The following is a 27,232-nucleotide window of genomic DNA, read 5'->3' on the forward strand; positions in this document are numbered from 1 at the left end:
TTCTGCCGTATATTCTAGTAGCGAGTTGAACTCGATGAAGTCAACTGAATAGTAGAGCTACAACTTAACTCTTTCATCTGTCGATTTGGCCTATTGGTAAGGTGTCGGAGACGTAATCAGTAGACTCGAGTTCGATTCCTGTTCGAGGGGATTTTTTTTTTCACATACCATTCATAATTGTTTTTTTAATGGTTACATTATACAGCCAGTAGCATCATCCGTCAAACAAAACACCAGAAACATAATGTATGAACATGAGTTAATTCTTTGAATTCTTCAAACAGACCTAGATTATTTTGTTATTGCTTTGTTTGATGAATCTACGCCTCATTGTTTAGTGCAAAATGCATCGATCATGATTGATAAAGGAAAAAAAATACCTTGACCAGGAATCGAACTCGAGTTTACCGATTACCTCTCTGACATCTTACTAATAGCACCTAATAGGCCAAATCGTCAGATGAAACAAGTCAAGCTGTAACTCTATTATTCAATTGACTTCATCGAGTCGAATTCGCTGCTAGATTCCCCGACAGAAAACGCTCATCGTGCCTCGATGAATGGTACTTATACTGCCCCAGGGGTGTTCTCATTATGCCCCTACAGTGACTGGTTTTCAGCTTTCGGCAAAAAAAAAATTAAAATGCATTTTTAAACGTTTTTATCTACTTTTTCAAGTTTCATCCAATTAGGCATTTGAGTGTCTGAACACGAAACAATGATGTAATTCACATACTATAGCTGTTTTCTATGGTTAAATTAGCGTTTTCCTTAAGGTGGCCGTGATACCCTTATCTCCCCTACATATATTTTGAGCCAATCAAATCAAACAATAAAAAAGTATCATTATTGCCAATTTTCATCGGAAGTTGTCTATTAGGTATTTTTGTAATGTTAAATATTTTCAAGATCGAAGGAAAATCATGAATCTAAAATCATCAAAATATTGTAACAAAACTTGTAACAGTATTCTGTACATCGTTTATTCGAATTACCTCAGTGTATATGAGCGATGTCTTGGATAACCGTTTTTAGAACAACTAGATCAACTGTGGCACTCTTTTTGGCCTCTTTGTTTGTTGGGCTTATCGAGAGCAGTTCGACTTTTGTGCATGCAGCAGTTTTTAACTGTTTTCGTTTCCGTTCTATACAAATGGCAGGCTGTAGTGAAAAATCACATGGCGAAATATTTTGTAGCAATTTATTTCAGAATTTCCAGTCTTTATTTACTGTCGTTTAACCACGTTAAAGGTATCATCGGTGCATGCGATGATTAGCATGTTTTGAAGTGAGTGATAAGTTGATTTTTTAAATAAAAGCGAAGCACTAAATAATATCCATTTTTGTATTAGAACTGCTCTAACAATACCAAATTAAAGCTTAGGAAGCAAGGATATCTATCCGTTAGACAAAAGAAGATCAACAGATATGACGATTGTCCGTTTTTTGTGTGTCATTTAACCAATCGTACACGTGTCTGTTCATAGGTTAAATCTTCACACGAAGGTTTTTCTGTAGGATCTACAGTTCCGTCGCCTCGGTCAGTCGGTTCCAAATCCAGCCTCATGTATCGAGTCTGACCAGTAGGAGAAAACAAAGTTTGGGCCAAGTGATCGGTAATAGCTTGGTCAAGGTCATCTAGGTAGCTTGCACGTTTGTAGGAGGTACCAGCAGGGTTGGTAAATTTCGCCCGTCACGCTTGACCCGACTAGTTTTGTTTCATCAAACGACCGGCACCTTACTTAATTGACGGAGCCTCACTACTCGCATGACAAATGAAGCACGACAACAATCAACATTTCTCCGTCATGCGAATGGCGAAGCTCCTACACATGGTCAAATTTCTCCTGAGAGTGACTGGCAAAGCTCTTCCCGATCAGGAGAGCATATCAAAATAATAACTCAAACGTATCTCACCAAGATATTTATATCTGATTCAGTTATAATTAATTACTCAAAATTTTCGATTTTAAGTTTCTCTAATCTGAATCATATCTTATTCTGATTGACAGACTTGAATGGGGTTGAGCTCATTTTCAATGATAAAGATTTTTTTCGGATTGTCTTAAAATGAAATGATTATATCTTATTTTGATATACGTGCAACTTTTTCTGAAACACGGACATCGAAGTCAACGGTCCAAATCGTGCATTAATGAGTTTTGCTCAATAAAATAATAAAATTGAAACCAATTTTTGGGAACCCGATCAGGAGGGAAAAACTAAATTATATCAAGATGAGATATTTTGATACTAATATTTTTCCTATCTAAATGAGTTATTATTCAGTACTCGTAGGATGTTAAAATATCTCAAATTATATAAAAAAAATCTATGCGATCATAGCTAAATTATATCTATTTTAGATATGCTCCTTTCAAGATTATATCTCATTCAAATAGCATAGTTTGATATTGGGCAGAACAAAACCTATCAAAATTAAAACTTATCAAGATATGAGTGCTTCGAGAAAAATTTCTAATGGAATCCCGATCAGGAGGTTAAAACAAAATTATATCAAGATGAGAGATGATACTAATATTTTTCCTATCTAAATGAGATATTATTCAGTACTCGTAGGATGTTAAAATATCTCAAATTATATCAAAAAATCTATGCGATCATAGCTAAATTATATCAATTTTAGATATGCTCCTTACAAGATTATATCTCGTTCAGATAGCATAGTTTGATATTGGGCAGAACAAAACCTATCAAAATTTTAACTTATCAAGATATGAGTGCTTCGAGAAAATTTTCTAGTGGAATGTCAATAAACCACATTATTTGCTAAACCATGCCCCATATCTGGTTTCCAAAAACTTAGATTCAATTTTATGAATCTATTGAGCGAAACTTACAAACGCACGGTTTGGGCCGTTGACTTCGATGTCCGTGTTTCAGAAAAAGTTGTACGTATATCAAAATAAGATATAATCATTTTATTTTAGGACAATCCGAAAAAAATCTTGATCATTGAAAATGAGCTCAACCCCATTCAAGTCTGTCAATCAGAATAAGATATGATTCAGATTGGAGAAACTTAAAATCGAAAATTTGTAGTACTTAATTATAACTGAATCAAATGTAAATATCTTGCTGAGATACGCTTGAGTTATTCTGATCGGGAAACCAAAAATAGAGCATGGTTTTAGCATATAATGTGGTTTATTGACATCCCGATCAGGAGAGCATATCAAAATAATAACTCAAGCGTATCTCACCAAGATATTTACATCAGATTCAGTTTTAATTAAGCACTACAAATTTTCGATTTTTAGTTTCTCCAATCTGAATAATATCTTATTCTGATTGACAGACTTGAATGGGGTTGAGCTCATTTTCAATGATCAAGATTTTTTTCGGATTGTCCTAAAATAAAATGATTATATCTTATTTTGATATACGTACAACTTTTTCTGAAACACGGACATCGAAGTCAACGGCCCAAACCGTACGTTTATGAGTTTCGCTCAACAGATTCAAAAAAATTTAATCCAAGTTTCGGGAAACCAAAAATGGGGCATGGTTTAGCAAATAATGTGGTTTATTGACATTCCACTAGAAAATTTTCTCGAAGCACTCATATCTTGATAAGTTAAAATTTTGATAGGTTTTGTTCTGCCCAATATCAAACTATGCTATCTGAACGAGATATAATCTTGTAAGGAGCATATCTAAAATTGATATAATTTAGCTATGATCGCATAGATTTTTTGATATAATTTGAGATATTTTAACATCCTACGAGTACTGAATAATAACTCATTTAGATAGGAAAAATATTAGTATCATCTCTCATCTTGATATAATTTTGTTTTAACCTCCTGATCGGGATTCCATTAGAAATTTTTCTCGAAGCACTCATATCTTGATAAGTTTTAATTTTGATAGGTTTTGTTCTGCCCAATATCAAACTATGCTATCTGAATGAGATATAATCTTGAAAGGAGCATATCTAAAATAGATATAATTTAGCTATGATCGCATAGATTTTTTGTTATATAATTTGAGATATTTTAACATCCTACGAGTACTGAATAATAACTCATTTAGATAGGAAAAAATTAGTATCAAAATATCTCATCTTGATATAATTTAGTTTTTCCCTCCTGATCGGGTTCACACTTCGATCGGCTGCATACGGCAGGTACAACCAGGTTTGCCAACTGTTTTTCGAAAAAGTCTGGAAGATTTAGAAAAAATGTCTGGAAATGTCTGAAAAAGTCTGGATAGCTTGCTTTTGGGAAAGTGGTGTTCTGTTTGACTCTAATTTATCATATATTTTCGAAGAATTTGCCATTATTCATAGCTTTCGACCACTGCATTCATAATTCATAAATTGTAATAAATTTCTGTCATATTATATCGTGACCATTTTGAATTTTCAGAGTTTCTTAGAACAATTTATGTCCTAAGCCAAAAGTCTGGAATTGTCTGGAAGAAATGTCAAAAGTCTGTAAGTTTGGAATACTGAAAAAATGTCTGGCAAAAGTCCAAAAAGTCTGGAAGATCCAGAAAAAATCTGGAAGGTTGACATCACTCAGTACAACTAATTGAACGACTTGCTGGCAGAGAGCAACGATAATAATAAATGCGTTTCTTTTTCGTCTTCGGTTCGGTCGACGACTCGTTCGAATGCGATTGGTGAACGCTTGACTATGAATTTTTTTTAGCTTCAAACGATTGGGGGTTGAGTGACTGGCAAACGAAGTGACTGGCGTAGGGGAACATGCCCTATTATGCGCCACCTAAGCGAATCGCTGATTTTCTATGTATTCCACGTACAAATTGTGTTGAAAATAGGTGCAATCGTTGAAGAAAAGTGTTTTCTACAAATGCCTATGATATTTTATTACTCAAATTGCTATAGTTGCTTCAAAAACTTGATTGTTAAAAACCATATTCAAAGCCACAGAACAAAACTGTGTTGCAAATACGCGCCGCTGTGTATTCAATATGCGCCTAGCAGCCGAACACACCCGAAAGCAGCCGAAGACCAAAAACACACCAATACTTACAGACACTTTGACTGAAAAGAAAATCAAAATGGGCTATTCAAAATTTTGAAAAAAATGAAAAGTAGATTTTTTGGGCTGAATTAACGCTCCAAATATGGTTTTAGACTTTTTGTTCATTTTAAATGAAAATTGGCCTTTTTGAAAATTTAATGCTATTTTCAGCCTACTACGATTGGCGCGTTATAACGAACGCATGGGCCGTGATAGAACATACCCATAAAAAGCATACCTTTGCGAGTTCAGTATGATTTTTTAGCATGAAATCATAGTTTAGATTCTCCTCTATCGATGTGTCAGAAAATATTGTCTTATTCGTTTTTCTCTACTAGGTGACACCTTATTGAAAGTGTTTTAAAATTTAGATCAAAATTATGAAAAACCTGAAATTATCACGACACACGGGCATTTTAAGGAAAAATTTATGCTTGCCATGACCAATCACAGCATTTAAAACAAATTGGTAATATTTTGCAGGCTTAAAATGTTTCTGATTCTTCAAAACAAAGGTGGCGCGTATAAGCCACATGGTGCGTTATATGAACTTTTCCCCTATAAGGAACAGTCAATTGAGTTTGACGGACCAAGAGGCTCAACAGTCACAGCCATTTGACTAATGACGATGAATGATGCCAACCCTGGGTACCAGCCACCATCTCCGAGCCAAGGGACCCCGATTAGAAGTCGAAGTCGAAGACGCGTAGTCAACGACGCGAGCCATCCGGCTAGTGTAAAAACTGTGCTCACCAGCCGAATTAGGCCGTACCCAGCAAACATTTTTGTCGGTGTATTTCTAAACAAACTTTGTTATACATTTCATATACATTATAGAATCATCGCATGAAACTCGAAAAAACAGCATTCACCTACCAAAGTGAAGGCAATATACACATACATATTTTCTTCTTCTTCTGGCTTTAGTGATAAGTATTGAACATATTGGACGATATTCAACTTATAGAGTACCTACATACATACTAACAGTATGCGAGAGAGGGCAAGTTTTGCTCTCAATGCATGCAAACCGTTGCCAGCGACAATGAATGATCCCTCTGATTTTAAGAAATCTGGTACCACTGCTTATCGCTTTTCTCACTTGAATCTCACACGGGAGAACAAATTTGCAAACATGGCGCACTTCTTATCACATCCGAGTCGATACACTTTAAATAACCATTTTTACGATCGTTTACATATTTGATAGGAATTACGGTCTGCATTTTATGTTTGCTGGGTAGGAACTCTCGTTAGGGTTCCGAGCCAAGGGTTTCCGACACTTTCGGGTCGGTATTGCTTGCTGTCATCAGTCCGGAGGGGCACCAGTCTCTGCCCTGAGCCAGTGGACACGGCTACCGTGGATACCCCATATCGGGTTCTCCGATTGGCGATGAGAATATAGCTCACGGATTAGGCCAGGTCAGTAGGAGCTCACCTCCGAGTTCTGAGTCAACCAGACCAAGCCTCGGTAGTCGTTGAACCGGTCGGACGCCATCTCATGTTTTTGACCCATCCATAGCTGGTTGTGGGTAGCAATGAGGCTTCTTCGTCACTTACTACATACAACCAGCTGGTGATGGGCAAAGAGTCACACAGGCAGTATAATGCAGCCGTGAGATCCGGCAGTGAGTTATCAGCGGAAGTCGTGCCTAAATACTATAGACTCCACAAGCAACTGCAGTCGAAAAGACTTAGCACTCGCACGAAGTGTAACACGTATATGGCGCTCATTAGACCGGTTGTTCTCTACGGGCACGAGACATGGATATTGCTCGAGGAGGGGCTGCGTACACTCGGAGTATTCGAGTGACGAGTGTTGGGAGCCATCTTTGGCGGTGTGCAGAAGAACGGTGTGTGGAGGCGAATGATGAACCACGAGGTCGCGCGACTCTACTACGAACCTAGTATCCAGAAGGTGGTCAAGGCTGGTCGGATACGCTGGGCGGGACATGTTGCGAGAATGCTGGACGACTGTCCTGCAAAACAGGTGTTCGCTACGAATCCGGTAGGAACAAGACGAGCGGGGGCGCAAAGAGGGAGGTGGTTAGACCAAGTGGAGCGTGATCTGGCGAACGTGGGGTGCCCATGAAATTGGAGAACGGTTGCTATGAACCGAGTGAATTTTAGGAATTATGTTCGTCAAGTTATGTATGTCGTGACTCGTGAGAAGGAATACTACGAAATTAAAAATATATAACATTTTAACGCACGGTAAATTATAGATTCGCAAATTCAAGTTATACCAAAAACATCAAAAAAGGAAAAAATGGGTCCAAAAAGTTTGAATTTTTTGAAATTTTATATAGCATAGCATAGCATAGCATAGCATATCATAGGGTGACTACACACATCTTTCATTGGCTGATATACGAGGTACAACTGATAATCAAGTACAACGCAAGATGCTAAAATGAGTATCTGGATTCAATATTCATTTCAAGTGCTGCTCTTGAAGATCAGTTTCGTACCATGATGCACACCGTGATAAGTCAATGTAATCATAGAAGGGATTATCTGAAACAGCAAAAATAACTTTTTAGGTGGAGAGAACTCATACGACACATAAAGCTGTTTCAGAAAGGTTATGGAAGGGATCCTAGAAGGGTTATGGAAAAAAATAGGATTAACGAAATAGGTATAAATTGATTAAAATAAAATGAAACAATCTCACCAGAGTCCATTGATAGGCGATGAGGGAAGGACGCAGCATGGATTGATTTGTATTTGATCGTCCTGTTGTACTAATGGTAACCATCCCTGCACCTTCAAGTCACTGTTGCTTAAAAATCCAGCAAGTGCTTATGAATCATTCGGGATCGGGATTTGAGTGCTTCTTTTCTTAGTTAACTTCCCGACAAATTTACTTTCCCACAACATCACCAAACACAATTCCAACAATAAACCACTGCCCCAACTATTTCAGCCGAATCATAACGAATCACATGACCGAATCATATTTCTTCGCCCAATAGCATTTTATTAATTTGACCAACAAAATGCAGAACTTCTAATTAATAGGATACGAATTCTAGGCCCAGAAAACATTATTTTCTTCTTGGCCGGCTGAAGCTTACTCTAGCAAAACAAACAGACTGTTCAACACATTCGCTAATACAAAATTTAAGACAGCAGGTGAACCAAAACCACAAGACCACCGACTTTTGGTTTTAAATCATTCAACACACATCCGTCTAAGCGTTTAACACATTTTTAAAAGATTTCTCACAAAATGCATATAGAAATTATAAAATTATTGTTCATTTTCACTGGAACGAAAGAAAAAAAACACGTGCGATGCCATCAGGTCAACGACTTCTTCGTATCGATTCTTAAATTTTTTGAAATTTTATATCATAATATTATAAAAATAATTTGAAATTTTTTAAAATATGCATTATAAATGTAGTTTAATGAGATAAAATTGGAGAAGTAGAAGCGTGCAGCATCTTTTCCCCATCCTATTTCAAAATGCACGTTTATTCACTAGATATTAAAATTATGTTTATTGGTTGATTATTGAAAACATAAAATCACACCTCCCCTCTCGCCCTTCCCCATGAGCAAGCTCTAGGACCGCATCTGGTCAATCGTAAGTTTTATATGTTCTTGGTCGTGCCAGGTAGTATCAGCTTTTAAATATTATATAGTTCATTAAATTACTTTAATTTTCAGTTTATTTTGGCTGGCGCTTAAAACAACTGAAATTCCCAAAGCTGGCATTATATTCCGTGCCACTTGTTTTCTAAATAAATTATAGATTTGAAACTTGAGCTCACACTACTCAAAATATAATTTCGAATATAAAATAAATCGTGTTAGAAACTTACCGATGATCCAATTTGAAGTGTGGTGAGCTGCGGCATCATTCCGTACGGTACGGCGGCAGCCGGGTTTTCACTGGACATGATCATCGAAACACCCCGGGGTTGAACCGGAGTGACGGTGTCCGTTTTGTACGGCGTTCCGACGCTCAGATGGGGTGTTTGCATCTGCACGTACTGCTGCGGATTTGGAGATAGCGAAAGCACCTACATTTAGTACATAGATGATCCTCTGTTTTTTTCTGAGCGTTTAATGAAAAACTCACCTGATCATCGACTGGGGCAATCGGTTGGGTCATCATGTACCCGGGAACCCACTGGGATCCGGGCATGGCATAGCCGCCGACCTGTGGGGTTCCAAACCGGCCATAGGGCATCCCGATGTGGGCACCTACATTCACTCCGATACCGTTTTGCTGCAGATTGGGATCGTACGTGACCGGAATACCTTCGGCTCCATCGCGCCAGGACCGGGCATTCGGATCCGGGCTCTTGAAGGCGTTCTTCTTCTTAGAGCCTCCATCGGCGAACTTCACTAGCAACGGTTCCTTGGCACCCTGCAGCTGCGTCCCGTTGAACATCTGAATGATTTGTTCGCATTTCTCTCGAGACTCCATCCGAGCGAAACCGACACCTGGTGAGTTGAACAAAAAACAAAAGTTTTTAAAAGGTTAGCTAAACTTCACAATTTTAAAACTGGTATCGGCTGATAATTGTAACATTTCGATCTTGCGACGCTAAACCGGATCAATGTCGTTCACTCACCCTTGGACTGAGTGTTCTGGTCGCGCAAAATTCTTGTCGAGATAACCTGACCGTACTTGGAAAGAAGGTTTTCCACGTCCGTTTCCTTATAGTTAAGTGGTAGATTAGCGATGTACAGATTAGTGGGATCCTGTTCTTGTTGCTGCTTGTGATGTGATGGGAGTTCGGATTGTTTTATTCCAGACGAATTTGTTTCATTTTTGTTTTGTTTATTTGTAAACGCACAAAACGGTGGACGGAAGCCGTCGCAATTAGTGAAAAAAATTGAGGAATAGAAAACAAGAGAAAAAACGACAATTAGTATATAAATTCCGTCGATCAACTGGTGGCTAGCGTTTCTAAGTCTGAGTTCTGAACCGCGACACGAGAGATGAGAGTCGAGACTTTGAATTGGTGAGAGCTTGTGGGATGGGGTGGAGAGTTTTCCTGATCAGAAAATTCTTAAGCCCACTTGTTGCGTTCTTGCAGGAATGAATTCGTCGAAGGGGCTACAGTTTGTTTCTCGTTTTTTTTTCACCGGAAAAGGGAGCAGCAGTAGAATTACATCCCCAGAAATTTGAATGGGGGGGGAGACAGCAAAAGTTAACCGAATGGGAAGCATCATTTTGGGGCATGGTATGGAGATAGAACTTTTCCATTTTTCTTTTGGGAGGGTTTTTAATCTCCTTGTGGTTTAATGACCGAGTTATGCAACAGACGTTGGACGACTCTTTTTATTTTCTTGAGGCCATTAAAAGGAAGCAATGGATCGTCGTCGTCGTCTTCCTGAGTAGGGGCAGAGACAGACAGACAGAGAGTGTGAGTGATTTTGTTTTATCCTGAATGAAACGAACGAAATTAGTTGGGATGATGAATTTTCGGAAGTACACAAAATAGAGAGTTCGGGGGTTTGTCGTTTCCTAATTGGTCTCCCTAGCATAAAAATGGTTAAGAAAAAAAAAGTAGATAAATATATCAAAGACTCGTGGTTCCCTAGACTTACGCACATGAATCTGGTTGCTGGTCTGAGCTAGCCCTAAGCTTAACTTACTCATATGATATTTGGTATCAATTTTTGGCCGGCACACTATTGTCGTATTGTAAAATTGGTTATTAATTGGTAGCACTAGTAGTTACAATAGTAGTAGTAGTAATAATAGTTATTCGATAACGGTAAATATACATGTTAAGAATATTGGTTAAACACTGTTTACATTGGCTAATAGCTTTCGATGGGATGGTTAACGCTGAACAAACCTAGAGAGATTTCTGCTGGGTTGTTATATGGAAAGTGACTAACTACTACTGATTTTATTTGGCAGACCAAACGATCGCTAGCCGATTCTCATTTTCCTATTCTAGGCTGGTTATTTGAAAAGACATTTTCAGCAACAACATTTTCAACGAACACACTTAGAAATTAAGTTTACGATGCATAACAGAATTATCTGGAAAAGATAGGTTTCCTTCATTTATCAGTGAATAGCATTCAAGTTCTAATTAAATAATTTCAAACTTTTCAGTGTACTAAGCCTCGTAAACCCAAGTAGTTTAATCTCAGCTTGCAGAGCTTCCATAAAACCATTGAACTCTAAGTTTCCTTCAAATCAACATTTTGATCCCAGGCCCAATTTTCTAAATAGGGGAGAATAGGGAGACTAGATCCCATATTCTTGTTAACCTCATAACTGTTTGGAAAAAAATAGCAATTCGCCGTCTTCTACATTTTCTAACAGCAGCGTGTGATTTAAAGTTAATATGCTTCAAAAGTTAGAACGATACTTGATCCGGTTGAAGAATTAGAAGCATTTTCATGAAACGAAAAAAAAACAGTGATTTTTCCAAGTTCAAAGAGACTTGAGCATTTATTCAAGGGCCCTAACTATCGGAAAAAAATCAAACAAAATCGAAAGATATAAGGTCCATTGACTATTATTGGCATTTATTCTCATTTCAGAAAAAGACTATTCTAAAAGTGTGTGTATAACCCTTAGCAATTACATACTTTTAGGCGCTATTTTCTATTTTTAGACAAAAATTTTTTTTGAGTCCTTTTACCGAACAGTTAGTAATTTTGAATTAATTATTGGATAAATATTAGCAATCTCGTGCTAACAATGATCACGATCTATTCTGAAGAATAATATGTCTTTTTGAATTCTTGGGATCAACTGAAACCATAAAGAACCTTTTAGTAATCTTTTTCTGGAAAAAATGACAGTTTCCCACGGTTTTTAAATATGGCATTATGAAGTTCATAAAGTTTAACAGGTCACAAAATAAATTTAACTGAAATTTTTGGGTTAACTGCATAGTTGTTTTACTCCACATGGCACATTTTTTTTAAAAGAATATTTGATTTTTGATCTTTGTTTCGAGATATAGGGTAAATGTACCCGACCTTGGCACCTAAGGCATGGTTTACCCTTTTTTCAACATTCCAACCTTCCTGTTGAGTGCACCATAGAACATCCTTTGAAGAATTTACTTGCTAACTTACTTAGAGTTCAACAAAAATATGTTTTCTCTATGGAACTTTCATTAATGTGAGCAAAATGCATGCAAAGTATCCACTGCGGTGCTCCAATTACTTGGCTGCCGTACCAATTGTTTGCCGTTTCGATGATCCGATTCTTGGCCACCAGCAATGTGCAATAGATCTTTACCAACAACGCTCAATTGACAGTTAACAGAATCGTTGGCGATTCTGAATATATGGCCACTGACAGAATGACGTCAGCTGAGCGTAAAGTTTTGTGCGACGATGGAACACCTGGCTTCACTCATACAACAAAAAGGCTTTGAAAACATTGATGAAATTTGGTTGGAAGGGAAGCACAAAACAAGCTTTTATTTCAAAAAGTCGGAAGTCCAGAATTTCTGCAATTTTTTTTTCAATTTTTAAAACTTTAAACTTTTTACTCATTTAAACAAAGTAATGATTATAAACACCTCAGGTTGTTTAAGAATATTTGTTTATGAACAAGAATCATTGGTTTATGAATGACAACCAAACCTTCATCAGGGGGACCGATTCTAAAACGAATTATGTCCACGAGTGTTTTGAACTTTCTCTTTTTTATGAACATTAAATCCTTTTGATGTTATCTAAACTAACATGTTTTGAAAGCAAACTTTTTAAACTGGACACTTCAAAAAATTTCTCAAATATGTATACAGTAAGTTACTTATGAAGGACTGATAAAATCTGAATAAAGCCAATCAATCTAGGAAAAGTATTTCAGATAGCATGGGCATATCTAAACTAGCTCAGGTTTTCAACGTAGAGTTTAAAAAAAAAGTTGGTGTGGTCCAGCTGCCAGAATATTGAAGTAAATTATCCGTATTTGGCCCCGATTGATTCGCATGCCTCGAAACTTTTTAAAGAGATTTTACAGTTCATCATTTTTGCGAAGTTTTTGAGACAATTTCATCAAAATAAAAATCAAATACGACTTGAACGGGAGTCATACTGAAAGGTTTGAGTCGTGTCAAATAAACGAATTATTAAAAAAACGACTTGAACGTGGTTGTTGTAAAAGTGGTTTTGTAAAGTTGAATTGAAATATGCGAAAAAAAAAATCTTATTTTGAACTTTTCTCATCGATTAGATTTTTCCAAATATGGAAAAATTGCTTAGATTTTCTCAGGTTTTTTTGGAGAATATCCTGACTTGAATGCTAACTGGACAAATTCTGGAATGCTAAGTCTAACGACAGATTCATTTACGACATTTCTTTGGTTCTATGCATCATCATGTGTTGTCATTGATGAATCATTTTTTTTAATTATTCCTTTTGAGTTTTTATAGATCATAAGTTGATGATAAAATACTCTAGGAAACTTGCGACTGCTACACATAGGGTTATTTTCACTACCAAACAACTATCTTCATATTGTGGAGCTTGGCTTCATAAAGTAAGAAATTGAAAAATTCCTTGAATGGTATTTCAAAATTTTGCCCTTTTGAATTTGTTAGCTGAGATTATGAGCTTCTAGCAAGAGCCATCTCGATAATGCCCGGGGCGTTGCGCAGTGGTTTGACACGCCAAATAGATGTTAGAATGTAAACCTTGCTAAAACATTTTTCAAATTCGACTCACATCTAATATTTTAAGGAATAATTGGAAAGAAAACGATATTTTCCTGAACTTCCAACTTCTGTTTCCAAGAACAAAATTAGAACAAAAATCAAAAAAATTTAATCTGAGTATATGGTTCCCGAGCAATAGAAAACGATTCCAAAACTCAATTAATTATGTATTTTATATACTTAAGTCATAAATTGCCATCGATCCAACAGTTTTTAGATAAGAAAAACATCTTAAGTCTTGTGAGTTGCTTAACTTCACTTAGTTTTTTTTTTTAATTTCGAACCACTGTGTTCTGTAGAAGACCACGTGGCATTTGCTCGGCAGACTGCAATGAAAATGCTCTTCGCACGCATACCAATGTACTTTCGATTCATGGTTCCCAAATAGCGATTTTTGCATTTTCAGTGCTTGGATATGACTTTTAGTTAATCGAATCTTTTATGTTCTCCAACTTATTTCGAATCTTAAGTTGATAGAAACTGTCTAATTAAACAAACCCAATTAGTATGAAAACATTTGTGCGTAGTTTTAAATGAATTTTAAGGGAAAACATCTGCCCAAAAATACCTCTTTAGTGAACATGTATTTTTTCCAGCTTCCAACACTGGTGGTGTATTTCGATTGAAGTTGCATGCCAAGAAAAGGAACAAAATTAGTTTTAAATTTTTATTCAAAACCTAAATAAATATTCATTCTTTTGTCTTTCTAGTATTTATTGATTTTTTGCCGAGTTTAATTGTAGGCATGAGTTTTTATTGCAAATTTTTCAAATGGATGTCTGAGTTTGAAATCGCATGTGAATTTCACAGTTGCACTAGAAAGGTGAGTTCACCTGATTTTCATACGGTGATTTCCAACATAATTGCCTCGGATGCCGATCGATAACAATTAACTACTTTAATAAAGTAGAAACAATAAAAAAAATCGGTATGCACAGATTTGAAACAAATTATTCTCTTCGAATGAAAATATATTCAAAATTTTTTAGCTCAATTTGGACCTGAAAAACATGAAAAGACATGTTGGCATGCCAAGAAAAGGACCATGCGAAAATAGGGCTCACTTACCCTAGCTGAGGAATCAAGTAACCCCAGGGATCAATTCTTCTCATTCGCCCCTACCGTTGAAAAAAGTGAAAGCATGGAAATCTCGTATTTGGTCCGCAATGTGTTAACTGTGAAATGAGAAGTTATATGACCGAAAATATTTCAATGGACCATACATATATCTATCGATTTTGTTGTTTTTTTTACAAAGGGTTATGTTCCCTGAATAAAGATTCAAATTTCCTTCAATTTCTCAAAAATCATTACACATGGCACAAAAATTTACATTTTTTCGAAGTACAAAGAATATAAATAAGAGCTCGTTTTGACTTATTTTTTCGGCGCTGATTCCAAATATTCATTTTTTTCTCTATCAGCTCTTGTTTTCGAGATAACTTTTGAAAATTGGTAAGCAGCATTCGCTGCATAAATTTGTGCACTCTTTTTTCAAAATTATAAAACATTCTAAATAAATTGAAAACAAAGGTTGTAACTTAATGATAAACTTTCTTTAAGACCAAGAGTAATTTTAACTTCCGAGAAAAAAAATATTGAAGTTTCATTTTTGTCAATATTTCCCAAATCAGCAAGGAATATTTAAAGAAGGCAGTGCTAAGGCAGCCCTGCTCTTGTATTGGTACAGGCTGAGACGTCACATTCACGAAAAATCTGTTAATTTACTAGGAAAATTTTCTTTTTCGATGATAATTCGAAGAATCTGCTGGAAATTTTCCACTTTGAAAACATGCTCTTGTAGAAGGATTCTTGCTTTTCAAGATGGATACAAAATTAGTTGCATTTTCAAATAATTTTTGTATAAAATAGACCATCGAAGTTCGAAAAAATTGTGGATTGTCATAACTGAAATTTGCAAAACTTTAAAATTAGTTCAAAGTCTTCTATGAAAACTTTCAAGTCAGTTCAGTTTAAGCTTCCCATTACAATAAAGTGATCAAAACAATTTTTTTTAATACGAAAACACATTCTTATATTGGCATTTTAGTAAACTGAGTTAACAATCATGAATTAAATGTTATTGTTCTACATAAGAATTGTATATGGTAAACCGGTTGGATTAAAGACATGACAATCAGTTGAACACTCAATATCTACCAACTAGACCTTTTTGAAGTTGATATTTTCCTCATTTTTGCTCGTTTTAGCTTCAAGGCGACATTGCCTTCATTAATAAATTATGAAAAAAACCATGATGCAATCTTCAAAGGACCAAGAAACTAAATTACAGAGTCAAATAGAGGCCCTACAACAAAATCGAAATGAAATTGGAACTCGATTTCGATTTAATATATGTTTTTTTTTTTTGAAATTCCTACCATTCTCACATAAATTTTGTGACGTCACAAAAAAACTCAATATGGCTCACGACACTACCTTTTTTAAATATTCCTTGCCAAATCAGCTTAAAAAAATAGGGAATTTCGACAGAATTTTAAAGAACATTTAAACCAAAATGAATCTTTGTTATTTTTAAAATCTTAAGTCATTAGACTGAGTCGGTTTGAGGTCATTTTTGAATTTCTCAAATTCGTTCGAAATGGTTCGAACTCTTCAATGATTTTTTGCAGAATTTCTAAGTAACGTTTATATGAGTAAATTTGAACTTTTAGGTATGTATGGGAAAATTGTTTTTCTTTGTACTGAAAAATCAACATCATTTTTGTTTCTTCTGTGAAACCGATCCTGGTAATGGGTTTTGTTCCAATTGATAAATTCTTTGAAGGAAATTTTCCGCTGAACAATTTGTTGAACACCGTCATTTCGTATCTTATTAGACAAAAGAGTTTGTCTTTTGGCATAGAAAAACAAAAAAAAAACAGTTGACACCACTGCTGGTGCCTCGTGAATCATTTCATGAAAAGTAGTCATGCAATACTTCGCTAGACACCATGCAGTGATGTCAATTTAATTTATTATTTTTCTATACCAGAACACATATCTCTCTAAAACAGCTAATAACTAAACAACTATAAAAAATCAATTTTCCCATACAAACCTAAAAGTTCAAATTTACTCATGTAAATGTTACTTAAAAATTCTGCAAAAAATCATGGGTGAGTTTTGAACTAAAACAAAGCTTTTTAGGTTTGAAAAATTAAAAAATGACCCCAAATCGACTCAGTCTTTTAAGTCATATCGTTTCACAGTCTTCAACAAATTTGATAAATGAGTTAAAATCTTTAATTTCAAATACTCAAATAGTTTCTTCAATGATGTCAGGATAAGTTGTAATCTTATCTATTGAAATTTCCCAAAACTGTAGAGTTTATTTCTTCAAGAGATGTCTCTTCAGAGGACGAATGACAGCTGCTGTTAAAATCCTCTCTAAATAAATCAAATTAGAATTAGAGATGTCTCTTCAAAACAAAAAACATCTAGGCAAGTTCTGTTTTCTGAATTAAATGAAGGATAATAGATTAATTCTAAATAAGCTTCTTGTTTTCATGTAGGTCCACCCAGACAACCAGAAGTCGTATTTTATTTTACGGATTATATCGTATAGAATGTAATTTAAACTCATTTTCGTAGATCTGCACCTACAATGTGCGGCTCATGTATATTCTTTATCGTATTTGAATACATGGCATGATTTTATTACGACAATACCATCAAAATCAAGAAATTGTGTGCTAATGTACCTATATGGACTCCAAAATAATACGTATATACTGGTTTTGCTGCATTATATACTATATGTTTACGCGTATATTTGCACGTATATTTGTGTTGCAAATTTGAAATACCCACCAAATGGTTGTCTGGGACGATGATCAGCCATGATTGACAGATTTTGTCGTGCTATGCATAAAATTATTCGAAATTAAGATTTTTTTTTAACATGAAATAAGATTGTTAGATCTTAGCAAAAAGAAAATAAGCTCGCAACTTTGCTTGCCACTCGGAGCTATATGCTATAAAATCGTATATAACTGCATTGATTCGTAATAATGTGCATGCAATCGTATACCTATGCAAATTAATTCGCATGTCTGATTTTCGTCAAACGTATTTGCTGGCAATCGTAAAAGAATACAAATAAGTTTAATAAAATCGTTTATGATAATACAACATTGATGATTATACTCGTATTCAAGGAGGCTTCAAAATGCTGATCTATTTTTAGATCATCGATGACGTGTTCTACGATTTAAAAGATTTTAGTTATAGAAATATACGGTTTGCTTTTGGTTTAATGCCTTTGAAGCAAATCCTCTTGAATTTATATATTCCAGATACCGTCGAGGAGCCATCATGAGTTGCAGATCGTATCGTCAGGGGATCAAGTCCAGGTACTAACAATAACTTCATGAACGTTGAAAAAAAATCAGCAATCAGGCAAATAATAAATTTGTACGATATAAACATGAATTTGACAGCAAAAAAAAGCATTTCTTTGAAATAATCTAATTTTTATTATTTTTGGGGATGAATAAACCATAATTGGTTTAAAGTACAAAAAAAATATCACCAAAACTAGAGCTGATAGACCAAATCTTTTGAGTTCAGGACGTCGAAATCTTCCAAAAACAGTTTTTAAAACATAAACCTACAGATTCACGTATCGTTCTTATTTTTGGAGCATAGTAGACTGGAACACATATCAATTTTTTCATTTGTCAACCCCCTCCATCGAAGTTTCCAAAAAATCCGAAGGGGAGAATAAATAAAGTTTGAAGTATTGTATGTAAATTTCGAAAAAAAGTTCAAATATCCGAAAGAATAGAAGACCAAAAAACAAATTTTGGAAGATGGGAGTTATTTCACTGTTTGCATTCTTGATTTTATTGAATTTTTCGATTAAACATAACTTGATTTATAGGTTTTGTGCAATGATATAGTTTGCAATTTTGCTGCATACAAGTTTTCGTGCATTTTATTTCAATTTATTTGTTTTTCGCATTATTTTTTACTATCCCCCTTCTCATTATTTGGAAACAAAACATAATTTTGGCCTTCAGATCCCTCACATTTTGGCAACTTGCGAATGTAGAACGGACAAAGTAAGAAAAAAAAACTATTTGGTGTCCAATTTTTGACTTGTAGAATACCTTGAAGAAGGTGTAAATAAACGCCGAAACCTCGGATGCAGCGATGTTTGATACTTTTATCACAGTTTTTTTTAACTTTATCTGATCAATAATTTTGTTTTTACTTTTTGGAAGGTTCAAGTGTCCTACTTTTTAAAATAATTTCTGTTCAAGTCAAGTGAATCTAGATTAGAAATTCGTAGCAAATCATTAAAATATCTGATCTTAGTTTGTGTAAGAACAATTCTAATGTCTTGTCAAGAAATGTTACCATTTCACGCAGAACATTTGTTTGTTTCCATCGAAACATTGGAATTGATACCTAGTTCTTTCCGAAGTTTTTTGTAGTCTCGCTTTGAAATATGATGTTCCATTTTTTGTTTGTTTAGGACGTCTTCCTTAAGGAAATCGATGGTTGTATAGGTTTATTGATTTTGACTTAAAAATTGAAAAAATATTTTTTTTCCATAGTTATCGTCCAAATTTAAAGGTCGACATCTGCATATAAAAATTGATGCAATTTGGCCATTGTGTATTCTACTTTTCTGCAAATTATACTTCCAAATTTTGATTCGTTCGATAATTCATATTCATGTTGAAATCAGATAGACTTTAAAGCTATGAATAAGTTAGTTTAGAGTAAACATTTTTTGAGCATTTTGGTATTATTTGAAATTGTCCAGAAACGACATTATAAAACAAAGAATTCTTGACAAAACCAATGACAGTAAATTGTTCCTGACATTGGTATTTTCCCATCAGTCTCACAGGAAGGCGAGCACTCAAGTTTATATCAATTTCCATATAGAACAACAATATAAGGTTCTAATAATGATAGAAATGACTTTTTTTCTGTTTGTTCTAATTCTTTAGATATGCATGAGATCTTATTTGCGATATCCTGTCAATAAATTGCGAAAAACTAAATTTATCTATGATGATTGAATTTTTCAATTGGGATGGAAAACTTCTCAATCCACCATCAATAAGTGACTACATAATAAGTGTATACATACATTACTTAACTTATAACACCAAAAAAATCATTTATAACAGGAGTGGTTCAAGAGAAGGTTTCAAATGGTTGATTCAGCCATTGTTTATTTGTTTACCAATATCCAACAAGAAGATGAATCATAAGATTTTTTTTAAATTTTCTGCTTGCGGTTTCTTATATTGAGTCTAAAGCCTTTTAATTTTCTAATAAATTTGGGTGAAACTATCGGGAAACTTCAAGAAAGCACAATAAACTCAAAGCAAAACATGGCGTTCAATGCATCTAGCATTTCACAAAAACTTTTATTATGCTTATTTTGTGTAAATCACAGTGAAGCTTATAAAAACACACTTTATCAGTATACTTGAAATTCAAACAGCTTCAAGCGGTCAAATAAAAAAAACTTTACGTGGTGATTCTTTGAACAGTTCAAACTTATTAATAATAATAACCCGTTTATTCATTATCATAACCTCTGTGTGTTCGTTGAAAACTTGGATTCTGACATTCCTTCTAATGATTGTTAAACACGATACCAAATTGTCAAGTTCTAGCTTTGAAAAACTAAGAAAAAAATTTATATATACAAAGAAAACGTAACCGTAGGACAATCTATTCTACCTAAACTCCCTGGAAAACAAACGGTTTATAACAAGAAAATCAACGCACTCCTCAGTAAAATTGTTTATATTTGTACAGAAAAAAAAAAAACGCTATACGATATTTCATAAATTCGATTACATAAATTCAAACCCTTTCGCTACCCTATACTACATGGAAGGAAACTATCTATTATATAAGGAATTGTTAGGAAAAATTAACACAACGTTTCATATTTGGTTTTCTAGTTACTACCGAAATTTCAGCTGTAAGAAATACTTCTGGAAGTTGTACTACGGTTTAAATTTTTTTACGGTTTTTTTTCTTAATTTTCGATTGGGCGTCAAATGTTTTGGGTTAGTAACTTGTGAGATGCACCGGTTAGTAAAAAAGGAATTTAGATACATTTTAAGCCACCATTGCAATTCTTATGGCTTGTTTTTTCTTTGTACAAAAGGTTTAAGGGTTAGTAATCTGGTTCGAATCGTTTGGCGTTGTGTGTTAGACGAACTGTTAGAAGCAGTTGCAACTTGCAGTTCAATTAAGGTGGGATGGGAGCTCGAAGGAGGTAAATTTACAAATATTTACACGTACATTCCAAGTTTGTGTGTTCGTGCAACAGGGATCATGACGAAGAGAAGGGAAAAGTATGAAAGGTTTTTTCCGCGATTGGTGGGAATCGCTATTTTCCAGTTGTAGTCACACGTATTGTATTTGATAAATTTTTATAGCAGTTTCATTCCATTTCATCGGAATCAATTATTCGAAGCCAATGGCAACGAATGAAAACCCCAACTCGAAGAAATGTGCTGGAGACGGACCAGCCAAAGCTAATTATAAGTGTCCTCGAGCTGTTAAAAATGGATTAAGGCAACTGCCAAATCTTCGGTCCAAGGGATAAGAATCAATATGGCGAAAAAGGCGGCAAAATGGCAGACGAAGCCAGTTGCAATAGCAGTTATTACTCGATATTTCGTGGAAGGATTTTGACCCAAAACGACAATGGCAACCAATTTTATGGTTCCCCTTTCAAAGTAAAACGAAAGCTCTTCAGTCTCGGAAAATCCGGGCGAACGATTATGTCGAAGCTTAACAATGAATGGGTTTTCCACTTCTCGAACTGTTTGTAGTTGTTGTTACTATTTTGTATTTTCATTCTCTCATATTTAACTGGCGAAACGAGCACAAACGAAACGAAACGACGACGAGTAGGTTGCAAATATTTTATTTAGTGGAAAAGTCCGCCAGCGACAAAAGCACACAACACATTCAGAAACAAAATCCCCATCTTTGTTGCTGAGTTTCCAATAAATTCCGTTCGGTTACAAGAACAAACTTCAAGTAGCAGCAACTGGCTCGAAAACCGTTATCGATTCAACTGGACGGGAGAATAAATTGCTGGCGGCACAACAAGGAAGAAAGAAAAGTCAATTAAACTTGCCGGCTTTAGTTTCTCTAATTGATGGGATTTTAGAATTTATGATTTCACAAGAATCCCAACATCTTGTTGTTGAAATATTGATCTTGAAATCAGGGAAGCTTCTCATAAGTCACCCGAATATTCAAAAAACAAATGTTCAAAAATGTTCAAAAATGTTCAAATTTTTTTTTCAAGATAGCCGACGTTGTCAAAATTGTCAAAATTGTCAAAATTCTCCAAAATGTCGAAATTGTCAAAATTCTCAAAAATGTCGAAATTGTCAAAATTATCAAAATTGATAAAATTGTCAAAATTGTCAAAATTGTCAAAATTGTCAAAATTGTCAAAATTGTCAAAATTGTCAAAATTGTCAAAATTGTCAAAATTGTCAAAATTGTCAAAATTGTCAAAATTGTCAAAATTGTCAAAATTGTCAAAATTGTCAAAATTGTCGAAATTGTCAAATTTGTCAAAATTGTCAAAATTGTCGAAATTGTCAGAACTGTCAAAATTGTCAAAATTGTCAAAATTGTCAAAATTGTCAAAACTGTGAAAATTGTAAAAATTGTCAAAATTGTCAAAATTGTCAAAATTGTCAAAACTGTCAAAACCTGTCAAAATTGTCAAAATTGTCAAAATTGTCAAAATTGTCAAAATTGTCAAAATTGTCAAAATTGTAAAAATTGTCAAAATTGTCAAAATTGTCAAAATTGTCAAAATTGTCAAAATTGTCAAAATTGTCAAAATTGTCAAAATTGTCAAAATTGTCAAAATTGTCAAAATTGTCAAAATTGTCAAAATTGTCAAAATTGTCAAAATTGTCAAAATTGTCAAAATTGTAAAAATTGTCAAAATTGTAAAAATTGTCGAAATTGTCAAAATTGTCAAAATTGTCAAAATTGTCAAAATTGTCAAAATTGTCAAAATTGTCAAAATTGTCGAAATTGTCAAAGTTGTCAAAATTGTCAAAATTGTCAAAATTGTCAAAATTGTCAAAATTGACAAAATTGTCAAAATTGTCAAAATTGTCAAAATTGTCAAAATTGTCAAAATTGTCAAAATTGTCAAAATTGTCAAAATTGTCAAAATTGTCAAAATTGTCAAAATTGTAAAAATTGTAAAAATTGTAAAAATTGTCGAAATTGTCGAAATTGTCAAAATTGTCAAAATTGTCAAAATTGTCAAAATGGTCAAAATTGTCAAAATTGTCAAAATTGTCAAAATTGTCAAAATTGTCAAAATTGTCAAAATTGTCAAAATTGTCAAAATTGTCAAAATTGTCGAAATTGTCAAATTTGTCAAAATTGTCAAAATTGTCGAAATTGTCAAAACTGTCAAAATTGTCAAAATTGTCAAAACTGTCAAAATTGTCAAAACTGTCAAAATTGTAAAAATTGTCAAAATTGTCAAAATTGTCAAAACTGTCAAAACCTGTCAAAATTGTCAAAACTGTCAAAACCTGTCAAAATTGTCAAAATTGTCAAAATTGTCAAAATTGTCAAAATTGTCAAAATTGTCAAAATTGTCAAAATTGTCAAAATTGTCAAAATTGTCAAAATTGTCAAAATTGTCAAAATTGTCAAAATTGTCAAAATTGTCAAAATTGTCAAAATTGTCAAAATTGTCAAAATTGTCAAAATTGTCAAAATTGTCAAAATTGTCAAAATTGTCAAAATTGTCAAAATTGTCAAAATTGTCAAAATTGTCAAAATTGTCAAAATTGTCAAAATTGTCAAAATTGTCAAAATTGTCAAAATTGTCAAAATTGTCAAAATTGTCAAAATTGTCAAAATTGTCAAAATTGTCAAAATTGTCAAAATTGTCAAAATTGTCAAAATTGTCAAAATTGTCAAAATTGTCAAAATGGTCAAAATTGTCAAAATTGTCAAAATTGTCAAAATTGTCAAAATTGTCAAAATTGTCAAAATTGTCAAAATTGTCAAAATTGTCAAAATTGTCAAAATTGTCAAAATTGTCAAAATTGTCAAAATTGTCAAATTTGTCAAAATTGTCAAAATTGTCAAAATTGTCAAAACTGTCAAAATTGTCAAAACTGTCAAAATTGTCAAAATTGTCAAAATTGTCAAAATTGTCAAAATTGTCAAAACCTGTCAAAATTGTCAAAATTGTCAAAATTGTCAAAATTGTCAAAATTGTCAAAATTGTCAAAATTGTCAAAATTGTCAAAATTGTCAAAATTGTCAAAATTGTCAAAATTGTCAAAATTGTCAAAATTGTCAAAACTGTCAAAACCTGTCAAAATTGTCAAAATTGTCAAAATTGTCAAAATTGTCAAAATTGTCAAAATTGTCAAAATTGTCAAAATTGTCAAAATTGTCAAAATTGTCAAAATTGTCAAAATTGTCAAAATTGTCAAAATTGTCAAAATTGTCAAAATTGTCAAAATTGTCAAAATTGTCAAAATTGTCAAAATTGTCAAAATTGTCAAAATTGTCAAAATTGTCAAAATTGTCAAAATTGTCAAAATTGTCAAAATTGTCAAAATTGTCAAAATTGTCAAAATTGTCAAAATTGTCAAAATTGTCAAAATTGTCAAAATTGTCAAATTTGTCAAAATTGTCAAAATTGTCAAAATTGTCAAAGTTGTCAAAGTTGTCAAAATTGTCAAAATTGTCAAAATTGTCAAAATTGTCAAAATTGTCAAAATTGTCAAAATTGTCAAAATTGTCAAAATTGTCAAAATTGTCAAAATTGTCAAAATTGTCAAAATTGTCAAAATTGTCAAAATTGTCAAAATTGTCAAAATTGTCAAAATTGTCAAAATTGTCAAAATTGTCAAAATTGTCAAAATTGTCAAAATTGTCAAAATTGTCAAAATTGTAAAAATTGTCAAAATTGTCAAAACTGTCAAAATTGTCAAAATTGTCAAAATTGTCAAAATTGTCAAAATTGTCAAATTTGTCAAAATTGTCAAAATTGTCAAAATTGTCAAAATTGTCAAAATTGTCAAAATTGTCAAAATTGTGAAAATTGTCAAAATTGTCAAAATTGTGAAAATTGTCAAAATTGTGAAAATTGTCAAAATTGTCAAAATTGTCAAAATTGTCAAAATTGTCAAAATTGTCAAAATTGTCAAAATTGTCAAAATTGTCAAAATTTTCAAAATTGTCAAAATTTTAAAAATTGTCAAAATTGTCAAAATTGTCAAAATTGTCAAAATTGTCAAAATTGTCAAAATTGTCAAAATTGTCAAAATTGTCAAAATTGTCAAAATTGTCAAAATTGTCAAAATTGTCAAAATTATCAAAATTGCCAAGATTGTCAAAATTATCAAAATTGTCAAAATTGTCAAAATTATCAAAATTGTCAAAATTGTCAAAATTGTCAAAATTGTCAAAATTGTCAAAATTGTCAAAATTGTCAAAATTGTCAAAATTGTCAAAATTGTCAAAATTGTCAAAATTGTCAAAATTGTCAAAATTGTCAAAATTGTCAAAATTGTCAAAATTGTCAAAATTGTCAAAATTGTCAAAATTGTCAAAATTGTCAAAATTGTCGAAGTTGTCAAAATTGTCAAAATTGCCAAAATTGCCAAAATTGTCAAAATTGTCAAAATTGTCAAAATTGTCAAAATTGTCAAAATTGTCAAAATTGTCAAAATTGTCGAAATTGTCAAAATTGTCAAAATTGTCAAAATTGTCAAAATTGTCAAAATTGTCAAAATTGTCAAAATTGTCAAAATTGTCAAAATTGTCAAAATTGTCAAAATTGTCAAAATTGTTAAAAATGTCGAAATCGTCAAAATTGTTAAAATTGTCAAAATTGTCAAAATGGTCCAAATTGTCAAAATTGTCAAAATTGTCAAAATTGTCAAAATTGTCAAAATTGTCAAAATTGTCAAAATTGTCAAAATTGTCAAAATTGTCAAAATTGTCAAAATTGTCAAAATTGTCAAAATTGTCAAAATTGTCAAAATTGTCAAAATTGTCAAAATTGTCAAAATTGTCAAAATTGTCAAAATTGTCAAAATTGTCAAAATTGTCAAAATTGTCAAAATTGTCAAAATTGTCAAAATTGTCAAAATTGTCAAAATTGTCAAAATTGTCAAAATTGTCAAAATTGTCAAAATTGTCAAAATTGTCAAAATTGTCAAAATTGTCAAAATTGTCAAAATTGTCAAAATTGTCAAAATTGTCAAAATTGTCAAAATTGTCAAAATTGTCAAAATTGTCAAAATTGTCAAAATTGTCAAAATTGTCAAAATTGTCAAAATTGTCAAAATTGTCAAAATTGTCAAAATTGTCAAAATTGTCAAAATTGTCAAAATTGTCAAAATTGTCAAAATTGTCAAAATTGTCAAAATTGTCAAAATTGTCAAAATTGTCAAAATTGTCAAAATTGTCAAAATTGTCAAAATTGTCAAAATTGTCAAAATTGTCAAAATTGTCAAAATTGTCAAAATTGTCAAAATTGTCAAAATTGTCAAAATTGTCAAAATTGTCAAAATTGTCAAAATTGTCAAAATTGTCAAAATTGTCAAAATTGTCAAAATTGTCAAAATTGTCAAAATTGTCAAAATTGTCAAAATTGTCAAAATTGTCAAAATTGTCAAAATTGTCAAAATTGTCAAAATTGTCAAAATTGTCAAAATTGTCAAAATTGTCAAAATTGTCAAAATTGTCAAAATTGTCAAAATTGTCAAAGTTGTCAAAATTGTCAAAATTGTCAAAATTGTCAAAATTGTCAAAATTGTAAAAATTGTCAAAATTGTCAAAATTGTCAAAATTGTCAAAATTGTCAAAATTGTCAAAATTGTCAAAATTGTCAAAATTGTCAAAATTGTCAACATTGTCAAAATTGTCAAAATTGTCAAAATTGTCAAAATTGTCAAAATTGTCAAAATTGTCAAAATTGTCAAAATTGTCAAAATTGTCAAAATTGTCAAAATTGTCAAAATTGTCAAAATTGTCAAAATTGTCAAAATTGTCAAAATTGTCAAAATTGTCAAAATTGTCAAAATTGTCAAAATTGTCAAAATTGTCAAAATTGTCAAAATTGTCAAAATTGTCAAAATTGTCAAAATTGTCAAAATTGTCAAAATTGTCAAAATTGTCAAAATTGTCAAAATTGTCAAAATTGTCAAAATTGTCAAAATTGTCAAAATTGTCAAAATTGTCAAAATTGTCAAAATTGTCAAAATTGTCAAAATTGTCAAAATTGTCAAAATTGTCAAAATTGTCAAAATTGTCAAAATTGTCAAAATTGTCAAAATTGTCAAAATTGTCAAAATTGTCAAAATTGTCAAGATTGTCAAAATTGTCAAAATTGTCAAAATTGTCAAAATTGTCAAAATTGTCAAAATTGTGAAAATTGTCAAAACTGTCAAAATTGTCAAAATTGTCAAAATTGTCAAAATTGTCAAAATTGTCAAAATTGTCAAAATTGTAAAATTGTCAAAATTGTCAAAATTGTCAAAATTGTCAAAATT

General features: G+C 32.7%; 1 protein-coding gene across 13 annotated transcripts in view; it reads right to left on the minus strand.

Moving 5' to 3' along the window:
* LOC129751837 (protein alan shepard) overlaps positions 1-27,232 on the minus strand; it is an 873,165-nt gene that overhangs the window by 17,658 nt on the left and 828,275 nt on the right. For 10 of the 13 annotated variants that reach the window (XM_055747580.1, XM_055747579.1, XM_055747578.1 and 7 more), the window contains 3 exons: positions 9,602-9,746; positions 9,103-9,470; positions 8,843-9,043 (listed from right to left, as the gene is read on the minus strand). In XM_055747580.1, the coding sequence (XP_055603555.1) occupies positions 8,843-9,043; positions 9,103-9,470; positions 9,602-9,746 (714 nt within the window). The remainder of the gene's footprint in view (positions 1-8,842; positions 9,044-9,102; positions 9,471-9,601; positions 9,747-27,232) is intronic. The other 3 variants (XM_055747584.1, XM_055747581.1, XM_055747582.1) reach the window with 2 other exon arrangements.

Source organism: Uranotaenia lowii, chromosome 3, assembly GCF_029784155.1.
Source record: "Uranotaenia lowii strain MFRU-FL chromosome 3, ASM2978415v1, whole genome shotgun sequence".
Lineage (NCBI taxonomy): Eukaryota > Metazoa > Arthropoda > Insecta > Diptera > Culicidae > Uranotaenia > Uranotaenia lowii.